At 38.7% G+C, this 22977-nt stretch overlaps 1 protein-coding gene across 3 annotated transcripts in view; it reads right to left on the minus strand.

Moving 5' to 3' along the window:
* Nucleotides 1-22977, minus strand: part of usp32 (ubiquitin specific peptidase 32) — a 69795-nt gene that overhangs the window by 34536 nt on the left and 12282 nt on the right. For all 3 annotated transcript variants that reach the window (XM_073483505.1, XM_073483497.1, XM_073483489.1), the window contains exons 2-5: nucleotides 17307-17434; nucleotides 7557-7662; nucleotides 4550-4668; nucleotides 2783-2942 (exon numbers count right to left, since the gene is read on the minus strand). In XM_073483505.1, the coding sequence (XP_073339606.1) occupies nucleotides 2783-2942; nucleotides 4550-4668; nucleotides 7557-7662; nucleotides 17307-17434 (513 nt within the window). The remainder of the gene's footprint in view (nucleotides 1-2782; nucleotides 2943-4549; nucleotides 4669-7556; nucleotides 7663-17306; nucleotides 17435-22977) is intronic.

A 22977-nucleotide genomic window follows, 5' to 3' on the forward strand; every position in this document is an offset into this window, starting at 1 on the left:
CACAAGATATCTGACATTAAAGAACACTACCGGCTACAAATGATTCTCATCAGTGTCTATGGCAGGTGCCTCGTCTGGCCTGATACCCACCTAAAGGTGCAACTCTCTCCGAGTGGCAGCAGAGATACCATACCATTATCCAGGGAACATCCTTAGAGAGGTGCTGCCACAGCCAGCATGTACCACAGCAAACCTCCCCGTGATAACTGCTCACAGAAACTATCTCATCCTGTCCGAAGGACTGAAATTCCCACAGATTTCTACTGTCATTATATTGTGACAGCGTCAGAGGCTAGCAAGATAGCAAAGGATTCCCTGTGCTAAGCTTTGCCATGAGTCAAGCTTCTTGTTCTGAAAGTCAAGAACCAGGAGTGTGTCAGTCACTCTCTCTCTCTAGCACATACACATGCACACACATACAGAGACGCAAAGTTAAGAGGATAAGCTGAGAGCAGGCAGATTAAAGGCACTGTCCAGGTTCTCTTGACAAGACAGGTTCTTTCCAACCCTCTGTCCTTAATTTGCAAAATAAAGCCTGGCTAAATTTACTTGGCCTGCAACTTAAAATAATTATATCACTGTTTTTAATTATCCATGTGCTGTTTTTAAAATATAACCAGTACTGAAATGAATTTTCTACAACACAATACTACAAGTGATTGCTGCAAACACAGCTTTGTTGTGTTCTTTTATACAATGACAAGAAAGTGTCTATTATTCCTCAATCTCAGTAAGACATAAATGTAGATTCCAACTACTATTTTCTCTGTTTCTATAGGCAAAAAAAACAAAACATGTTTTCCCACAAAACAATTTTTTAAAATTGAACGAAAAAAACTGTAGTTCTCAAATGTTAAATGTCGTCCTTACACAAACAGCTATACAAGAACTTTGGCAAAATTCAGTAATATTGGCTAAAATAGCCAGAATTATGATTTAAATCAGTTACAATGTGACCAATGAATGAGATTTTGAGACAAGATTACAAGTCTGACCAAACATTCAATGCCAGCTTTGGTGTGTATGGTGTAATAGCATTTTTAAAACCTACTGCGCTACAGTACATTTTCAGTATCAGTGTACTGTGCAACACCAATGACTTCCATACAAGAGCAACAATTATTTCACAACAGCTTTAAACAGGTTGTGCAGCAGGGTCCAAGAAATTCACCTTGGGTCCACAGGTGCCATATTTACTTCATTACTTTCAATAGTCTCCCCACTAGAGTAATGTTATGGTCATATTCTGCCTTGGATGGAACTAATAAGACTGCAGTCAACAGCAATTTATGTTTGAAATGCCATGAAAGAAAGAGCTCAGCCACTTTAGACTGACATGAAATTCACTATTTCCAATGTGTGGAATTTACTGTACATATATTTTGATTCACTTGCTTCAACCTGATTTTCTGAGGTCATTAAAAAACAAACAAACAAACAAACAAACAAACAAACCACCTTGAAAAAAATTAACAATTGATCTCCAGGTCAATTACCTTGTTGAGCAGCTGAATGCAAATTAAGCGCTCCTAGTCATTACTACTTGAAATAACAGAAATATGGCTATCACAGCTATCACTTATCACTGCATAAACAGTCACATTAACTAGTGCAGTCTACATGGTGCAGGAATGAGTGTGACTGAGAGGAAATGGATATAAAAGGCGGCAGTGGAAGGAGAGACACCTTGGTGAAGGGGAGATGGAATAATGAAAAAAGGAAAATTGAGTGAAAGGAGGACAGTGAGTGAATCAGGGAGATAAGTTGAGCCTGTCAGTCATTTCCCAGGGCACTCACTGGCACTGATGGGGGGGCGCGATGCAATGGAATGACTTCATCCAAGCCTTAACAACTGTTGTGAGCCATTCGTGGTATTTCCTGTGACATCTGCACTCTTCAAGGGAGGCAGAGGGGGGAGGAAGATGCAGCTGGGGAACTATCTGCTTCACACTACAAAGACATGGCAGAAGAAGCACACGCTCTGACTGCCGTGTGTCTGCAGCTCCCTGATAAAGCCAAATCTCAGGATTTTAAGGCCCTAGCACCGGATTTATGGCCAACATTTAGTTTGCTGTTACAGCAAACTCAGCATTTCCTCCATGTTCACTGGTTGTCTTGATAATTTCAGACACGTTTATCTCCGCAGAACTAAAATTATTAGTAAAACTACAGTCACGTTATCCTCACCACTCTGCTGTTCTCAGTTCATCTTTTTAACAGAAATACTGGTTTCATTCACTATTGCAGTTGTTTTGACTGGTGTTAGGCTACTGTCAATGAAACACAACATTTCCTGCACAAATGTTTCACATTAAAAGCCTTGCAGCAGCACCAAGGGCATATACCCTTCGTTTCCTGGGAGGCTTCTGATGGGAAACCTCTGCTGAGTTTCATTGGTAGTAGCATTACACGGATCTAAAAAATGGCAAAGAAGAAGCAAATATGAACAGCAACTTGTGCAGCTCAGTGAAGATTGGTGAGCATGACATGATTCGGATGTTGTAAAAAACGTAAAAAAACCAAAACACCTTTTCTCACAATGTTAAAAAAAGTTAGGAAAAAAATCCAGGATCCATCTCTTTATCTAGATCCACACCAAAAGTTAATGGGGTCTATTCTGGGCTTAGACTTACCGAAGTTTCATGGAAATCTGCTCATTCGTTTTTGTGTAATCCTGCCAACAGACCAACCAACTAACAAACGGACACAGGCAAAAACACGTTTGCCTATGTTGGCATACAGTACATGTTAACACATTGATTCAGAGTGGTTTGCGACTTACAGTGTGTAACACCAGCGAGGGTCTGGTAGAAGGTGGGCGTGTCACTGTCATCTGTGAGCGTGACACACACTCCTCCAGACAGAAGCCATCTGGACAAAGTGAAGGCCTCCTTATTCTGTAGCAGCCAGTTCCTGAAGCGCTCATAGTTCACTTTATCACCCTGCAACAACACATCAACACACAGTTAGTATGTCAAAAGCACATGGCACTAAACCCTTACAAGTCACATTCAGCCACTAAATGTGGCACTCTTCTCCCCCACCACTGCATTCACGTCACAACACTGCCGTTGTTCGAATCACCTGCCCCTCAAGTGGTTGGCAGTCTGTCGTAGCAAACATTGCTAATGCTAGCTAAAGCTAATGTCGTTAACGTTGCTATCACTATTTACGGCAGTACGGTATGCATACTGTAGAAATCAGCCATTTTTTTTTCCCCCCCTATAAACTGGCAACTATCAAGACTGTGGAAGCTGACGAAAACACAGACAACATGTGATTCCAAAAGCATTATACTATTGGCTGTCACCTTGTTAGAAGCTGAAACCAACCATCTTACACACACACACACACACACACACAAACAAAACGTAATTTTGGACCCAAAAAACGTATTTTAATTATCAATTCACAATCATAATCATGTTTTTAAAGGAGCTCTGTGAAACTTCTGTCTTTTGGTGGATGCTGGTCATTAGTTTATGTTAACGACTCCATTTCCAAACTGTTAGCTTCTGTCGCTCTCTTTTAGCGGAGCGGAGAGAGGCACTGAGACAAGGCACTCGAGAATGTACATAAAGTATGTGACTGTATGTACATTCTCTTTGGACTGTCACAGAAAATCTGACCCAAGTCCTTCACAAATAAATCCACAGTCTAGCAGCATTAAATTACTTAAACTGTCCACAGGCTTGTATAGAAACCAAGAGAGAAAGAGAAGGTCTCACTTTTCACGTTGCATTACAACCTGCTCACATATGGCCAATAAAATGTTAAATGCTATAAATTGTGATATAGAGTCCCTATAAGTAAAAGAGATACTTTTATTCTGCACCTTTCTACAAGCACTATAGATGTTTGTTTTGTTTTTTAATGATTTGTCTACATAAAAATGTTATCAATATGACCTTAAAGCATTTTAGTTTGAATCAGAACCTTGAGTAGGGTAGGATAGCTTGTAAATAATAAGGTGGGACAAATTTTAAATGCCACATTCATCTGAATTTTATATTTTTTTAATAATAAGATACAGTACATGTCTAATCACCACTCAAGTAAATATAAGCATTCAAATGGACTCGAATCAAAAAGGATTTGAATCAAAAAGGATTTGAATCAAAAAACCTTGATTGGAACATTCATTATATTAATGTTATCTAAAACTGAGGGAGCACCCCTGGGTGGATTTTGTATGGACTTGTATTGTCCAAAGCTTTCTGTAGTATAGTGTGATTTGAAAGGTGCTTTTATATGCTAATAACCAGTACAATAACTTGCTGTGATGCCAAACTTTGTATTATCTCTTTGGATCCATGTGTAAAACATTAACAATAGCTGTTTTCAGCATGTGACAAACACCTCTGTAATGATGGAAACCAACTCAGTGTTATGAGCCAGGGAGAGAGAGTGGGAGATATGGAGTGATCATTGTGTAGCTCACTTGGTATTATTATTTCTTAGCACAAAGTGAGTTAACAGACACATTGGACTTGCAAATGTTCATACGTGTATCCGTGTGGTGACAAGACAGGCTGTGGTGTTTGCTTACCTCACTGAAGCACTTCTTGAGGGAGGTCGGGACTTCTCCATCCAGGACCTGCAGAACTGCTTCTATATCTTCCCTTGCAGCATATCCGCCCAGATCACTGGCAAACAGGCTGAAGAGGTCTGTGAGAGCACACACACACACACATACACACACAGAGTCTCAGAAGTGAGTTCAGCTTTATCACACGAAGGCAGGCCTCTTTCACGCAGCTGCAGTAAGGACGATAGAAGCTACAATGTCAATACCATCCTGATGGATTAGACTGCCTGCAACCCATCAACCACAACTATTAGAATAAGAATAAGGAAAAGACAGAGAAACAGTCAGAGAGAGATGAAGAGGCAGAAATTAGGACATGATAAAACACTTTAATATAATCATGGTTTTTAAACGATGAAGTCAGCCATTCCCCCAGCAAGGAAATATGCCAGTATCTGTTTAATTATATTGTTTATATTGTTTCTACTGCTTTTTTACTTATATGTTTTACTTGATAATTAAGAGTGTTTTAATTGGTGCTCTCTATTTTTGCTATCCCCTTTGCTGTTGCAATATTGCAAATTTCCCCATTGTGGTACAAATAAAGGATTATCTTATCTTATCTTATTTTCTTGTCCATTTAAAACAGCAGTGAAGTTATGTCTACATTAATAGTGAGGTTGAAAAAGTACAAGTCCTGCTTATTTTGCAAGTACAATTTGAATGATTGCCCATCTATGCCTTGATAATGTTCCAACTGTCAAATAATTCCTCTGGTTGGTACAACAATACAAAAGATGGACAACTGTGTCATATCTGATTCTTTGATAAGTCAACAGCATGCGGATATGAAAAAACAAGTAGCCAAGTAAACACAACTCACAAGGTGCATTTGCCAAAAAAATCCAATCACGGAGCTCTAAATTCAGTTGGGTGCGTTTTTAAGAGTGAGTGAAAGATGAAAATTACATTCAGAAATCGAGTAACATATTCAGAAGCTTCGATCAATTCAGTTGAATTCTGGGACAATTTTGGATGAATTCAGCAACATTGGGATGCAGTGCATCTCAATCATACGCTGTCTGCTCACCCTGGGCAAAGCAACTGCAAACTAGATGGCTCTATGTCAGCTCAGGCAGCCATGTCTGAAATCTGGCTCTAAATCAGTGTTTGCAGAAAACCACTTTTAATAAAAGCACGAGTTAAAACTTGCTCTAAATATACAGTTGGGTTGACTCATACTGCATTTGTATCAGTGTTAACAAAAATAGCGAAATATCAATTAATATTGATTCTGAATTTTTGAAGTGGGTTCAACACTCATTGTCAACAGTATCAGTACACCAATACTAGCTGCATTTTTTCACACTCCTCCCCAACAGTAAGTTAACACAAGCACTGATGTAGTGCCCACAAAGCCTGTCCTCGTCCAGGAGTAAATTACCTTAGATTTTGTTGATGTTGTTAACAAACAGTACACAAGCCTTGTTATATTTATCTTTTATTTTTTTAATGACATTTTTTTTACCGTCAATTTTTCCTCGAATATCGATTGTTCAAGGTATTGTATGTCAGTTAGAAACTGCAGTATCGTGACAACACTCATTTGTATGACTTTAGAACAATACTTATGCTGTTACAACTTGTTTTAGAGTAACTTTTATATTACAAATATGTCCCACAGAAGTCAGAGAAAGAGAAGGCAATTTCTCTAACATGGCACTAAACCCTTACTGTAATTGTTGCTGCTAGTGTGACATAGTGTGACGACTAAAAGTCATAATAGGTAACATTTCCACATTGAAATGCCTGAAAACACAACTAGATTTTTAAATATATTTTGTTGACTTGTAGATTATCCCAAATGTTTCTAACAATGTTCAAACCCAGAATAACCCATACATTTAGTCAAGGTAATGGTGCGTTTCATTTGGTTGCCGGTGAACTTCTGGGGAAACACGGCACACATCAGATGATAAATCAGAGCGTGAGGATGGAAGTACACTAGCTAGCTAGCCACTCTGTTGTTTACTAATGTTGTTATTGCCCATTCCTAGATAAATGTTCAGATAGATTTTCATCTGCAACAGTGGTTGTTTAACAATGAAGACAACAACTCCCATGATTCCATGCTAATTCACAACGTCATCAGACTCTGTCTTTTGTTGTTGTTTTGATTGAGAGACGCTATTGTAGTTGTACAGACATCAGTTGGGGTTTTTGTTTTGTTTGGATTTTGGGATAAAATCGCACAATATAGGACTAATACGACCTCAGCTGACACTGAGCAAGATAACTATTGGCTGTAAATCAGTTCCTGCGATATTGACATGATGTATATTTGCGGTGTATGTTTGGATGTGATTTTCTGACACTGAATGATTAAAGTTTGATTAAGTCAGATTTTTGAGTCATTTTATAGGTTGCTGGAAAATCTACGCATATCCACCAGCAATTTCTTTTCAGGGCCGATATTGATACTGATAATAAGTAATGAAGGAGACAGATTAATGATATTTGGAGCCGATATACATTTGCAGTAAAAAATAAAACACACCGTATAAAAATGAAGGACAGCCAGTGATGTAGTGTAAATAACTATAATTTAATTAAGTACTGTACTAAAAGTGTAGTTTTGAGGTACATGAGATACTCGAGTATTTCCATTTTCTGCTACTTTATATTCCACTCCACTACATTTTTTTGATAAATTTAGCTCTTAGTTACTTTGTAGATTATTTGGCACTGGTAGGCTATTACCTGTGATATGTAACCAATTAGATAGTGTTGTAGGTGGGACATTGAGTGAGACCACAGAGTGGTGACTACAGTCAGAGAATTGGTGCAGCTTCAGAGCCAAAGTAGTGAATCGTTAAATTAAGTTTATCGGCAATAGGACACTAAAAACACGGATACTGATAATTGGAAAAATGCTGAATATTGGGCTCCATAATTGGTCTCTCCCTAATCTGTACACTGAGATTGAGAACAACATAAAACCAACAGAAGATTATCAGAAACAACTTACACTTGGCCTTCTCCTCATCGCGTCCTCGGGTCAGAAGCACCAGACCCACTATCAGATTGTTGAAGTGCAGCCCTTTAGACGAGCCTCCAAACGAGGTGTAGATCACCTAAAACACAGAAAACACAACTGTTTTGACATGTCTTTGTGTGAAGACAAAAAATCACCGCAATGGTCAGCCCTCCAGACCGAGACTTCAGGGAACTCTCCCCCGGAAAACGGCATCCCTCCTCCCAAGTGAGAGCCAGACAGGGTCCACTATTTAGTGATGGTGATTATGTGATGTCATTTAGAGCAAAAAACTTCTCTTTGTCACTTTCCATAATGCATGGTGGGTCAGGATCTCAATCACCAACACATTATAACTGAACCATGATTATAAACAGTTGGCAGATACATATTTAGCTTTACAGGTGGAAAACGGGGGGAAACACGTTAAAAAAACACACACACAGATATCATCGTTATGTTGTGTACCGTCACGCCTGTTTTGGTTCCGCGACGCTGGCATGCTGTATGAAATGACACACTGAAGCGGCTTTATGCCAGCGCTGCTTGGTTCAGTGTGAACAAACAAAGGCGTGTAAATGCGAGCCTTCATTGTGCCGATATTGCAGAATCTCTGTGTGAAAGGGCTACTAGCCTAGCTAGGCTCTAGAGGACACCGGGGAGGAGGGTGAGATGAAGGGTGTTCAGCTGGTTGTAATCTGCAACCTTATCGCTAGATGGCACTAAATCCTACACACTGGACCTTTAAGAGGGCATTGAGGTAACAGATGTTTTGATGCCTAGCTTATCCATGGTGGCTGCCACTTCTGGTCCAGCCTCAGCGCGACTCAAGCACTTCACTGACGACCACACTGGGTTTTTCTTATGCTTAACAACTGACAACATGGTGGAAAGACATGAAACCAAGTTAAAAGTTCACAATGTCCCTGGAGAAAATTGAGAATTGGTTTGGGATGAGTTGGACCACAGAGTGAAGGCAAACCAGCCAACAAGTGCTCACCATTCCAGGTGACCACCTCATGAAGCTGATTGAGAGAATGTCAGAAGTGTGCAAAGCTATTATCAAAGCAAAAGGTGGCTACTTTGAAGAATATAAAATGTAAAACATATTCTGGTTTATTTAGCGCTTTTTTGTTTACTACATAATTCCATATGTGTTCCTTCATAGTTTTGATGTCTTCAGTATTAATCTACAATGTAAAAAAAAATATAAAAATAAAGAAAAACCATTGAATAAGAAGGTGTGTCCAAACTTTTGACTGGTATCTAATAATGTAGAAATTATTTACTTCAGGTAAAAATATGAGGTAAGACTAATATTTCTGTTTCTGAAAGTGGCCTTAGAGTCACAATGCTTCCAGAGCCAGTGTGTGAGCCAGGACATTATTTACAACAGCCTTGAAAAATCAAACTCCGCTTTCCTGATAGTTAAAAGTCCATGCCAGGGGGCGCTGTTGTCATTTCGCAAAGTTGCACTCAGTGCATGAAGGAGAAGATTACAGAGCAGTGTGTGAGTGAGCCGTGGAGAGGTGACTCTGCAGTCAGTGAGCTGATGAAGTGTGTCCATGTCAGTGGGTCACACAGAGCACAGGAGCTTCACCTGTGGTTTAACAAAAGGGTAGTCAAGAGTGTGTCATACTTTGCAAAGTTCCACATCCACCAGCAGACTTCCTCTCTCTGCTGCACTCTTATCAGATGAGGAGCTCATTCACCCAGATCATCCCACTCAGTCAAATTACATATTTGTCTGGTATACGGCACTTACATACGCTAGACCTGGATCTTTAGTTGCCCTATAGTTAGTTTAATTTTATATACCTGATATTATTTCATTTTTTAACTTGCCTCTCCTTATCTGTAGGCTACCTATTTCTGTCCTAGTATTGCTGCAACAACTGGAGATCAATAAAAGCTTATCTTCTGTCCTTAATTAACGAAACTCTTGTCTCAATGGTTCAAACAATACTAATGTTAATTTAGTAGTATGTAGGAATCAAAGTTTCCACAAATGTAAATAGTGGATACATACAGTCTATGGATTCCCCAGTGATTTACTGATTAAAATGTAATGATTTGTATAAGACCTGATAATTTCTGTGAGCTAACTAAGATGTGTATTCATTTTTATCGAGAGCTGCGAAGATTAATCGATTATTTGTCAACTTTTAAATTAATTGGCAACTACTTTGATAACTGATCAGTTGGAGTAGACAAGACATTTGAGGGCGTCATCTTGGGCTTTAAGAAACGCTGATCAGGATTTTTCAACATTTTCATACATTTTATGGACCCACCAACGAATTGATTAATCAAGAAAATAAACAACAGATTAATCGACTATGAAAATAATTGTTAGTTGCAACCATATTTTTAGCCACTGTGCTGAGTGAGTGCAGTAAACCTGCAGTGGCTGGATGATTCATTCACAGACATTCTGCTTGACAAACACTAAAGCACTGATGACTACGCTGAAGTCAACCTTGTAGATTCATAGGGACTATGACAGAGTATGACGCAATTTTCTAGAAATATACATGGCAACTTTCCATGATTAGAAAAGACTGCTATATTGAGTTATACAAAATTTGCAGTGTCCATTGTGCCAGTCCCAAAGATGAAACTGGTCAAGTATGCAAAACAGCTATGAGGCAGAGGCTGAGATTAGAGGAACTCCATTGAACTTAAAGGTCATAAAGGTCAGTTTACTCATCATGGTAAGTTACATTTTATTTGTCAGGTGTGACAGAATGAGGGCTGAAGATGTCATCAGATGATGACGGTCTTGGCAACAAATTTATACATTATCGGCTTCTGCTGCTTCAACTTTCTCAACCTCTTCTCTCCAACTCTATGGAGGTATGACTTCTTTAACTACAGGTAAAAATTGTTCAAGTCAATCCACTATATCTTTGTTCTATGTTCCTTAGTTGCTTGGTTTTTCTTCACCACATTCACACTAGGAGTCGACCGATACATATTTTTCAGGGCCGATACCAATTATTAGTAATCCAGGAGACTGATAATAAATAATTGGAACCGATATACATTTACAGGAGAAATAAAAATCTTAGTCTCAAAGTTGAGAATCACCAATGATGGAATGTATGTGCGATTTTGCGGTACTTTGTTTCAGTATTTCCATTTTCTGCTACTTAATACGTGACCACTAACAGAGAAAGGATGCTGCATCAGACCCAAAGTACTGCATTTTAAATGTATTTATTTTATTTATTGTGTATTTGCACAAAAAAAACTGATACTGAAATGCTGAATATTGGCCCTAACAATCGGCCAGACCAATAATCGGTCTGCCCCAATTTTCCCACAGAGTAAAAAATGTGTTTTAGGACTAAAATTTCAGACGCAAAAAGATGGCTTCTCATGTAGTTTACAGAGCCATACATCTTGTCAGTCTGCCTGACAGTGTGTTTACTTCGTTGATGAGATGGCAGCATGACATCTGTCACCTTGTCTAAAGCACAGAGAGACAAAAAAGAGTTGTTTTGAATGACAAGCTTATATTTATATAATGAGTCAGGGGGCTGTCTATGTCACACTATTGCAGGGCAGGAACAATGTTTAACCTGCGTTAGCATTTTACCACACTACACGCGTTTATCAATATGTTTTTTTTAAACCAACTATGTCATGCACCCTTAAACTCTGGGGAAAGCCCATATGAAGTCAACTAAGTCATGTTTTGCTTCTGGTCTGTCCCCACGCCCACTGCTTTAAGCACATTTACGGTCATCGTTGTAACTGAAGAGTGAAACTGAAAAATTATGAAGCTATTTTGAAGAATGAATTGTGTTCCATCGTGGTGGCATGAGGTTATATTCAGACTACACCTGCTTCCTTCAAGATGTATAAAGGTCAACAGGTATTCTTAAAAGGCTTTTAAACTTTTGTCCTGAAAAATAAATACTAAATCACACATTTGCTCCATCTAACCTCCAAAACAGCTCCACAGCTCCTTGTCATAGATTATCCAAGTCTGTGAACTCTACTGGAGGGACAACATTCTTTCACAACACAAGTCCCCCACAGGTGTTCAGTTGGGCTGAGATCTGATGACCATGAAGGCCATAGCAGTGATGTTGATAGGTTTTCGATATACTGAGTCCCCCAGACAACACAGGTGGTCACTTAAACGGGTGCCTAATAAAATTTGTGATTTCTGGCAAATTGTACTGTTAAATTCCTGTTTGATGTTTTAATGTTATAATTATGGTTATATTTATGCATGTTGAAAACGTATCTGAAAATTAAACAGATAAAAAACAAATAAAATCCCAATTCTCAAAACAAAACACCAGCATATCTACGGCTGCCACCTGAAAGTTTTTGAGTCAGTCGGTTAGAGGCTGATTTTGTCGCTCAGAGTACATTACAAAAACAGAATAAATCATAGAAGCTTAGAAAAATGCAGACTCTGTGTCTGCTGGGACTTCATAACTGAACTATGAGCAGGACACTTCAACTACTACTACTACTACTTTCTCCTACTGTGTGGAAATCTGATGTTTTCACCTCACAAATGACGAAAAGAGGCGTTAAAACACGGGTCTATGGGTGCAGGTAAAACACAGATGTAGGCTGATAAAGAGGTTTAGTGTGGCGCTAAACTGAAAAAAGAATAGAAAAGAAAAGAAAAGTTGAATCTTTTTATTGATCAATAAAATCCGTCTGAATGATAAAAGTCGGGTACAGCCCAATCTCATCATCCTGATACACCTGTCTACAAAATTCAAATAAACTATATAGTGGTTCATATCTACAGTATGGTTTAACATGGCACGTCTCCTGAATGGTAAAGCATCATCCATCAGAGAGAAAACAGAATCGACCAGAGCTGATTAGTCTCGACAGTGACCCAGTTAGTGTACTGACAAGTACCAAGTTTGTAGCCTTGATTGTTGAAATCTGTGTGTCAAGGATTGGTCTTGTTGCAGCAGAAAGTATCATGTCATGATGATGGAGATAGGCACTCAGTGTGCAGATGGTCAGAAATGATGACCAGTGGATGTTTTTCTGTCTTGATAACGAATTTCCTTCTTATATTTTTTTCAATACGGATTTGTTGTCCACAAAGTAGCAATAGGAATAAAATATGGTGCAGCCCCTGTACCCATGGATAGTGAGTTCACTGCAACCTTTGGGGTGTTAACGCGTCAGAGACACAGGCATACCCAGCAGCATCACTGCCATAGCTATGATTCACATCATTATTGTCAAACCATTCAGTGAACTCTAAGTTCAGTATGGATTCATCTGCATTTTTTATATTAATCAACTCGTTAATTACCTTTAATTTATCATCTGTCTGTAGCCAGACATGAGATGATAAGTTCATGTGTGCCATCATTTCAATGTAAAATAGCCATAAACTGGCAAAAGGCTGAAATGTCAGAGAGCAGAGCAGTTCTGGAGTTAGAATGTTTAAAGGTAGGCTACAACTATGACTCACAGAGTCAACGGTCACAGTGTAACAGCATTAGCCACACTGATGTTTTGTTTCAGACTGACATGAAATCGGCATTTTTTTGTCTCATTAGAGGTTCATACTGGGCCAGGCAGCCTTTATGTATTTTGTTGATCTTGTAAAATGTTAAAAAAAAAAAAAAACTCTCTGAAAGAAGCAAATTTGGACTGGTGGGCTCTGGGATGAGCTGTTGTCTTAGAAACAGATGCCGTTGCTTTGACATGCTGCTGATTGGATCTTATGGGATCGATCATAACATTTGTAACAGTGTGATGTTATGTAATTTGAAATGAAACATTATGGCATTTGTGTAACTCTCAGCTCACATTGTTCAATTTTGGTGGGTGACTCCATTAAGAGTCATGTTAATGTTGTTGCCTGTGTGTTGAAGAGAATCTATTTGTGGACATTACCAATGTATGTCAACTGTTTTACAAGTGACGCACCAGCAGTTCAGGCAACTACAGATATGACAGATATTTCTGTACAAAGAGGCAGACAGTCACTTTAACATCTGCCAGTGCATCAATTCATGCAGTCACTACTATAAATTATTATAACATCATTATAATGGAGCTATACAATTGCTCCAGCAGTGAAATCCCTCCCTCTGATGGGATTGTTAATTTTAGTGATGTGACATAAGTAGGGATGCTAATTTTAAGCAATTTCTTTCATTGACAATTGGCTGCCTTGGCTTTACTGCTGAAACACATATTGCCCATGGCAGAAATACCGTCATCATCATTGGAAAAGAGCGGGTGTTTTGGACTAAGAGCAATCTAATAGCAGTCTTTTCGCTGATGGTCTAGTTTGCTGTTATAGGTCATTTATCATCATCAGAGGAATCACAGGACTGTATCATAAACGCTTAAGAGTTCCTCGTAGTCACTTTAAATAGAAATGATATGACGAGAACACATGAAATTGAAAATATGAGGTGGCACTGAGCTCCATTAACTAAAAGCACATCCTTCCAAGGTAAAACAGCCTGTGTAGATGACAAAGAAAAATCTGTAAATCCCAACTATGTAGAATAATTACCAACACAGCTAATGGCATCACAGTCAAATTGGAGAGGTTTGAAACACAGACTGTTTACATCCAATACATGAGAGCATTAACTATGCTCTTTGTTGCTGATCACTGAATCTGTGTATCATCATTATGAACACAAACAATCTAAAAAAGAATTGAGATCTCTGCGCATTAAAAAGAACAGGGCCTGCTTCTTGACTGACTGATTAGGCCCAGGCTTTCTTTGAACTGTCAGAATGTGCAGCAGCAGCCATGTTTCTGTTTGAAGAGACCAGTGGTAACCTTAGATTTGGACTGCTGTCACCGCAGTAACTGCTGCCATGGTGACAAAGGGGAAGAAGGAGAGATGCTGAGAGAAAGGAGAGAGAAGGCACAAGTTGTTGCCTTCAATGAATGGTGACAAAGACTGACTGTATACCACGCTTTTCCACCTTAATGGAAAAAGGGCTTTCATACAAACACACACACATGATACACGCTGAAGACAAGGTATGTGTTGTCATTGTATCCAGATTAAATGAGTACTGTAATAAGCCCTGTTTGCATCATGGTGTGTAGCCACAGTGAACTGCTGTCTGCGTTTTGATGGGTTAACAGAGGGAACCAATGAGTGTTTGTATGGAGGGTTTCCCACAGCGTATTATAACAGAGAAGCACTGCCTTGACTGATATCCAGCCTACTTTCACTAAAGTCAAAAGATATTGTTAAACTTTTCTCAAATATAACATTAACATACTGGATAACAAAATTAATCACACAGTTAAGCCCAAGGAATTAATGAGTCAGGCAACTGTTTGCACTGTAGACAACTGAGTAAGAATGAAGTTAATTTGTCCCCTGATCTGAGTCCTTCGGTATTGGGTACATATTGGGTGTATCTGTCTATACCAAGTCTGATCTGATGCTTATGTTTATGTAATGTGTAGGGGTGTTCGATACTAAATCATAAATCGATAAAAAACACGCTCTTAATTTGCATCATTGGAATCAGAAACAGGACCAACAATTTTTTTTCTCTTTATCCCCGCCTACTTGCACATGTCTGGTGTACGTCTTGAGGGGGGAAAAAAACATGTCAAAGAGGACACAGCTAGCTTACTAGTAGCCTGCAGCTGCACCTCAAGACACCTATCCTGTGTGCATGAGGATGATCAACTGACAGGTACAAGAGGAAACTCCAACAGCATCAGAGATGTTGGGTTTATTTTCTTTTTCAGACACCCTCTTTTTATTTATTGATTTGTTTGGGAAGAGGGTTTACTCCAGAGAGATCTGAGAAATTTGTGTTTTTTGGTGTTTATTGTTAGATCCAAACAGGGTGGTATTATTTGTTGTACTCTGGAATCTTTATTTTTGGTGGATATTATTTGAATTTGAATAACCCTAACGTGTAGAAAGCCCATTTGTTGTAAAATACCTTTTTATATCTTTTGAAGGACAAATTTAAAAATAGAAATGGCAGTTGTCAGGGCATAAAACCATTTATCTGTTCATCTTTACAAATTCAGATTCAATAGTCTGATCAGTGCTGGAAAAAAAAGAAGTCAAAACGAACCACAGATTTAGAGAATCGTGACACCCCCATTAATAAATGAACAAATAAATTCGAGCCCATATGAGCTTTAAAAACATCATAAACCAATGCAAATCAGGTCCAAATGCCTTTTCAGACAATACTACTGAGGGTCTAAGATTAAAGAATCTCTTGAATGATCAAACTGTACAGTAAAACTGTAGGACTTACTTTACAAATCTCAAATCACTCAGTTCAAACTATCTGCTTCCTTCTGAATATTTTTAAATCTACAATAGCCAGAGGGAGAATATCACATTCAACTGTGCAACTTAAGACTGACAAGTTGGGAAAAGGGAAGGCAAACAGCTCAGTCAGTTACAAGTAGATGGGTATGTGTGAGGGAATAAAGAGGTGAATTCTGGATGGCGACCAGAGATGTGCATGATGGAAATAAAAGTATTACATATTGTCATATTGTTTTACCCAGTATTGTGTGTACCAAGTTGAAGTGACTTGTAATTCATTAGTAACTACTTTAATTCGGTGCCTCATCATCTTCCATCGTTTATGGATATAAATGTAGTCAAAGTTGTATTTTCAGATATTTATTCCCGTTAGGATTTTCACGATAATATACAATTAGTCATTTTGATGCAGATATTTCGTGGAACAGGTTACAAGGCCCTGGAATCAGTGCAAGACAGTGTGGGTTATTCCTACTGCCATTCTCCATAACTGATGGCCTGTTGATTTACACTTAAGATTGATCCCTTGTTGTCTAATGTCCAGTCTAATCATGCTCTTTAAAACAGGAAATACATAAGAGTGAGGAAGTAATGATTAAGTCCTTTAGTGGTATACAGAGCTTGAGTCTGTGTAGGGCAAGATGGAAGACTGCAGTATTATGCAATTCTCTGGATGTAGGACATTTAATAGGGGAAGAAGTTTATGCTAGGACTGTAAGACAAAATCAAATATCACAATATTTTTGACCAAATACCTTAAAAGGGCAACAATGTTGCAGTGGTGACTACTGGTAAATTCACAAAATATGAGCACAATGAGATTTTTGATAAGTAATGTAGATATAATGTCTGAGTGGTTAAAGAAAAGTATTAGAACAAGTAGAACAGTCTGGTAAGTTGAGAACAAAAAAACACAACATCACTGTAACTTAGCCTTTTAAACCACGAAAAGACAACACTTCTGTCAAATCACAATTCAACAATGTCCAAAATCTAGGACAATATATAGTCTAATATCAGGATAATGATTAATCAATATATTGCCAGCCCTACGGGAAAGACACAGGAGAGCTGCAGGCAAAATAGTCTATCGTGACCGAGTTCAGTTATCACCTTGTCACTATAGCCTCTACTATATAACTCCTCCACAATGCTATCAGGCTGATATTGATGCCAATGCCTTACAACACACTCAAGAAAACCACTAAAATCTTCTCCAGTTCATCTAAAGATAAGGGCTATTTACCTACATAACCCCTCTCTCTCTACTCTTGTACTTAAATCAGATATCATCTCTCACCTCCTTTCTACCAGATCAGCCATTGCTCTCAGGGGACACTGGATGCTCTAATTTGACTGACTCAACCCATTTCGGTGGCTACCTGGACAATGTTCAGCATTTCACTGTAACTATCATCATCAGGTTCAGTGGGACATGCTGTGTGATATAACTGGGGCTTACCTCTGCAACTTTATGGGGAACCCCATCTCCCAGCACTTCCCTGTAGAAGCACTGCTGGGTCATGTAATAGGTGATGCCACTGGTTCTCTTGAAAGCATCTTTCAGCCGCTTCAGTTCCACATCGGTGACTAGAGAGAGAATGAGACCAAAAAAATGATTATGAACAAACTTGGTGAGCTTTATTTCCTTACTGAACAGTCTGCTAATAGAACCTGTTGTAAACACGGCAAAAACCAAAAACAGTGTATGTAATTATCCATCATAATGTCACTTTCTCATTAGCTAAGTTTAATTTGTTCAAGGCATAAGAAAATGTCACATTTGAACTCAACAGTAATGTGTCATTCCAAAACCAATGTCATAGTTACTTTGGATAATCCAAATCTACATTCTGTGGAACAAAGATTAGGGAAAAGTCATTGTTATTTTTGAAAATGTAAGATGTGAATATGTGTGCCAGACTTGTTTGTCAAAACCATTACGTTATTGTCCCACAGATACGCTGCTGGAAGCAATGTTTGGGGATTTTTTTTTCAGGGGAGATTAAGACGTCTGTTGCTGACAGTCCCTTGTACAATTGAGGTGAAAGTAATCAGGTTGATGGTGCTCAAAGCAAAAAAATGACATCAGAAAATGTCACATTTGATCTCAACAGTAATGTTTCATTCCAAAACATATGTCATAGTTACTTTGGATAATAATCCAAATCTACATTCTGTGGAACAAAGATGTGGTAAAAGTCATTGTAATTTTTGATGTTCTCCACATTGGTTTTACCATCATTTGGCTTAGGTGGTGCCCAAGACAGCTCAGGTGCTATGTCTAAACCTCAATAATGGTAGGGAAAAAAACTGGTTCTATCTACCCTGGAAATTCCACTTCCAGTAGCCAAAGAGCAACATAGCATTCAGTTGAAATTCTCTCTTAAATCTAAGTCCAATATTCACTTTCCTTTTAGCTCTGGTTTGGTCACCACAAAAATGTCTGAAAAATATCTGATTGCAGTTGGTCCCCATTGGACTTCTTTAGCAAATTCTGTCTTTTAGCTTTTTTGGTGTTGTTCATTGAAATAAGATTTTTTAATTGAAAAACATAATATTTTGGAAGATAGATCACCAAACTGATGGCCAAATACGTGCAACCAAATCTTCCACAAACCTAGGGAAAACACTGCAACACACTGCAAACGGATATCCATATATTATGCAGATATTATGCTCATATTGTGAAGGCTCAGTTTTAGAAATGACAGTACGGTATGTCCAACATCTCAGTGTTGTTCTGCTCTTGGCTACAATAACATAAAATTGGTTGAACACACACATTCACTTCAGCGGTGTGTACACACACACAGAAGAGTTCAGGGTCTTCCCGTGTGATGACTTGTGCAACTGCAGAGCTGTAACAATCAGCAGCATCAGCCATACAGCCCTCCATATAACACATATCCTATTGTCCTCTGCTGCACTCTGATAAAGGCACACAGTGTGCGTGTGTGTGTGATACTAGGATGGAGTCCCAACGGCAACAATTACCCTGCTTGCTCTGCTGCTGCAATGAAACGCATTCAGCTATATTGTCGCTATATCCAGTTCAAACACTGATGGAGTTTTCCAGACACAACTGCACACTGTGCACTGTGCTGCGCTGTTGGTTGGACCATCGCCATGCAGGGCCATTAGAGATGTGGAGACACTAGTGCTCAAACCACTATTATTTGATAAGTTAATATATCCACTGACTGAACATTAACAAAAATGAGTTTTGACCACTAATTAATTAATTAAAACACATCGAAGTTGCTTGCTCTGTTTCATGTTCATATAAACAGAATAAACTTGGGATCTTGGACTGTTGATAGGACAAAACAGGACATTTTTAGGACTTTGACCTTTGTACATATTTTAGAATAAATTAATTTTAAAAAAAAGACTAATGACATTAGACATTAATTGCTGCCTTGCAGACAGGATGACAAAATAAACACAACTGGACATAACTTGGTTAAGTTATATGTAAAATACATCCCATCTATGGAGCAACAAATAGTTCTGCTTTGTTACAGCTTCCTTCCCTGCAGCGTAGCAATGTAACATATATATCTGCTCACTTGAAAAACATAAAATTTATACAATTCTTCTTTTTAAACCAGAATCAGTAGTTCTGTAAATGTTAGAGCACTACTGTGATACTGTGGTAACATGATGCCTACTACAAGGTTGAGCTCATTACCATTTACCATTACCATTGTTGTTCTTCCTCTAATTTCACCCAAACAACCACAGCTCTACCTCAACAATCAGGTTACATTAATGGTAACTAACAGTAAGTAAGTAAGTATTAACCTGCTCCATCCAAACACAACATTTCTGTCCATTATTCACAACACACATGCAATAGTGTACAGTATCCCGACTGTACGAAAATCCAACTGCTGAAAACTTCAACATGAAAGCAATCGACAAATACTGTCATGACAACATGGCACATTGTTAATCTGTATATTCTTGAGTGAAGTGTCAGTAGTGATTAGTTGATCATCAATCAATCATCAACATGCCAGGACGGTCTGTACCTAATATAACTTACTGTGGGAAAAATGCATTGGTCTTTTACTCTGAAACAAGCTTAGGTCAGTAACATCTGGTTCTAAACTCTTTTGACACCAGCCTGTAGAGGGCAATAGAGTCCACATGGCCTCAGGGTTAGACTTAAAGCCTACCCAGCTGGTAAACGTGCACACCTCCCACACACAAATACAGCATGATGCAGCATGCAAAACATTACAGCAATGCAATCTACTTCTTCGTGTACAAAGTCATGTAATGAATTACAAACATTAAGGTTATAACTACAAAATACACCAGATGTTAAAACTATTACAGTAGGAACACCATAATGAATGTGAGGTACAGCTGCTAGCTTACATTGATACTGGCGGCCAGTCTGGACAAAAGACGACTGAAACAAAGTAAACTTGTTTTAGTGCCATACCACCAGACTACAGAGCAGCTTCGTTCCTCAGAGTGTGTGACTCCTAAATTCATCCACAGCACTCTGCCATAAAAAAATAGTTTAAATTTTATGACTTATTCAACCCAGACAAGTCGGAATCCAACCAGGTGACATACATTAAAAAAAAACTATAATAAATATACAGGAATGGCCAAATTAAATTTTAGCATAAATCTATTAACTTCACATCCAGCTGCAAAAAATAGGTCGAAGTATTGCCATTCCTTTGTTTTCAGGGATGGATGCTGTTGTTAAGTCTTAATGTGCTCAAACACAAAGCGTTAGCAGTGCAAAAAAACAAATAACTAAAACTCGAAAAGACCAAAGACCAAACTGAGTTGTAGGCTCCTGAAGGCCATCACATGTGTACATGTAACTGGATAGGAATCCCTGCCTCTCTCTGCACTGCTGTATTAAACAAAGCAAGAACAAAATAAATAAGAGATAATGAAAGAGTATTGAAAGACATAACTGCCGTCAGGTGTTAACGGGTCAAATTACATTAAATTTGTTACTGGACTGCACTGGACCTCTATCTCTCACAGTCCAAGTAACAGCAAGACTGAAACTGACACCCATGTTTACAACAGTCAACATTAGGTGGCAGGGTTAAACAAGGACAATCACATTATTCAGAGATATACACACACAATGGCTCGCCCTATAAGTGGTGACCTTTTTTTCTCAACCAACAGCTGTTGGTCAGGGCACTGATTTATTTTAACTTACTGTATTTTCACAATAGAGCTTTAAATAAGGTCTCTTAATACACACATTTTATGAAGTATGCTGTGGGATGTTTGTAAGAAAGGCTCAAGAGTGGAAGCAAAAGAAGTTCAAGTGCAGACTAAATGCGTCCGTAACTTTTCAGCAAAGACCTGACTGCGGCTTTGTAAGAATCCTTGACTGAATAAGCACTTGAACTATAACTGCATTCAAGGAAGAGTTCATTACTCGGAAATAACACTAACTTCAGGAAGCAGAAGTACAAAAGTACTAAAGTAAAAAAATGCAATGTTGTGGTTATATGGGGATATGTGCAGGACTATCAGTGACTTCCTGGAGTCCTAGAGTTTCCGCTGGTTGCTTGGCAACCCCACAATGACAACAAGACTTCAGGAAGTCATCGCACCCAGTAAGGAAATAGTCACACACATAACTTCTCACATAAGCATGTCATTTTTTTTTTTTTTACAGATTAAATAAACAAGCTATAACCTGTTATTTAGTGAACTTCAGAGGTGATGGTATGCTGATTTTACTTCTTTTGGAGAGAGCCAGACTAGCTGTTTCTCCACTTCCAGTCTTAATGATAAGCTAACCATCTGCTGGCTATAGTTTCAAATTTAGCATACAAGCATGACAATGGTTCGGATCTTCAGGACTAACCCTACCCCACCTGCCACATCACCTTGTGCGACCCCCCTGTAGACACTGTGGAGTCCTTCTGCTTACTGGGCGCCATTGTCACTGTCCTCCTCCATCACCATCTGGTACACTGCTGCCACTACCAAGAACAAGGGCAGACTAGAGCCTATCATTCCCTCTGCTGAGAAGGTGACTGCATGCAATCTGCCACCTCTCCAGGACCTGTTGTCCTCTAGGAACCTGAGGTGAGTGGGTATGATTGTGGCCGACCCTCCCACGCAGGAAACAAACTTTGTGAGACACCAAAACCTCAAAAAGAGTTTCTTCCTGACTGCAGCTGGCCTCATCAACAAGGCCCAGGACCCCCACTGACATGAACTCTTATGCCCAGACCCCACCCTCTATATGGTGCATGAATGAAAAGTCTACACACCTGACCCAATGAGTTACATTAATGCACATCGTTTGGACTTTATCTTGCACATTACAAATATTTTTTTAAAACTTAACACTGTCAACTGTGGCACATTCCCTGGCCAATATGTTACACATTCCTGTTTATTTATTTAAATAACAGTCATACTGTACATAACATTTTTTAAGTATTTTTGTTTCATATATTCTCAATTTTTCTTTTTATACTTCTTGACTTGTAGTGCTCGTTTTCATCATGTCACTTGTTCTGCACCATTAAGCCAAGGCACATTCCTTGCCGGTGAAAACTTATTTGGCAGTAAACCTGATTCTGACATGCTGGTGACAGTTTTACACAGTGGTCAGTCCCAGCAACTGAGCAGGCACAAAAGCCTTCTCCTGGTGTAAAAAAACAAACAATGCATTCCTGGTCATACACATAATTTGTCATGATGTAAAGTTGTGATTTGTATCATATCCTTTGTTTCTCTATGGGTTCATTAGAGGTCAGTAATAAAAACAGCATGATTCTGCTTTGGCCTCTATGAAGACAGATGAGAACTGTTGTGTACTTTTTTAACACTTGCATAAATAGGACAGGGGCTATTGCTCACACAGTTGCAGAGAAAGAATTGAATTACTTGAAGTGACTGTTGTGTCTGAAGATGGCTTCTTGGGAGAAAAGAACAAGGCTGATACAGACCAGCTTGTTACTGAGGATGTGTTGTTTGTATATGAAGGCAGACAGGAAAGGCAGTGGAAATAAAAAGGAAAAATTATCCACACTGAAAACTGAAAAGAAAACACACTGGTGAGGTACTCTGCATCATGTCGGGATGTCCTGAGACAGTACAGAAACAGGAGGCATTTCTAA

The sequence above is a fragment of the Pagrus major genome, chromosome 2, assembly GCF_040436345.1.
Source record: "Pagrus major chromosome 2, Pma_NU_1.0".
NCBI classification, from domain to species: Eukaryota; Metazoa; Chordata; class Actinopteri; order Spariformes; family Sparidae; genus Pagrus; species Pagrus major.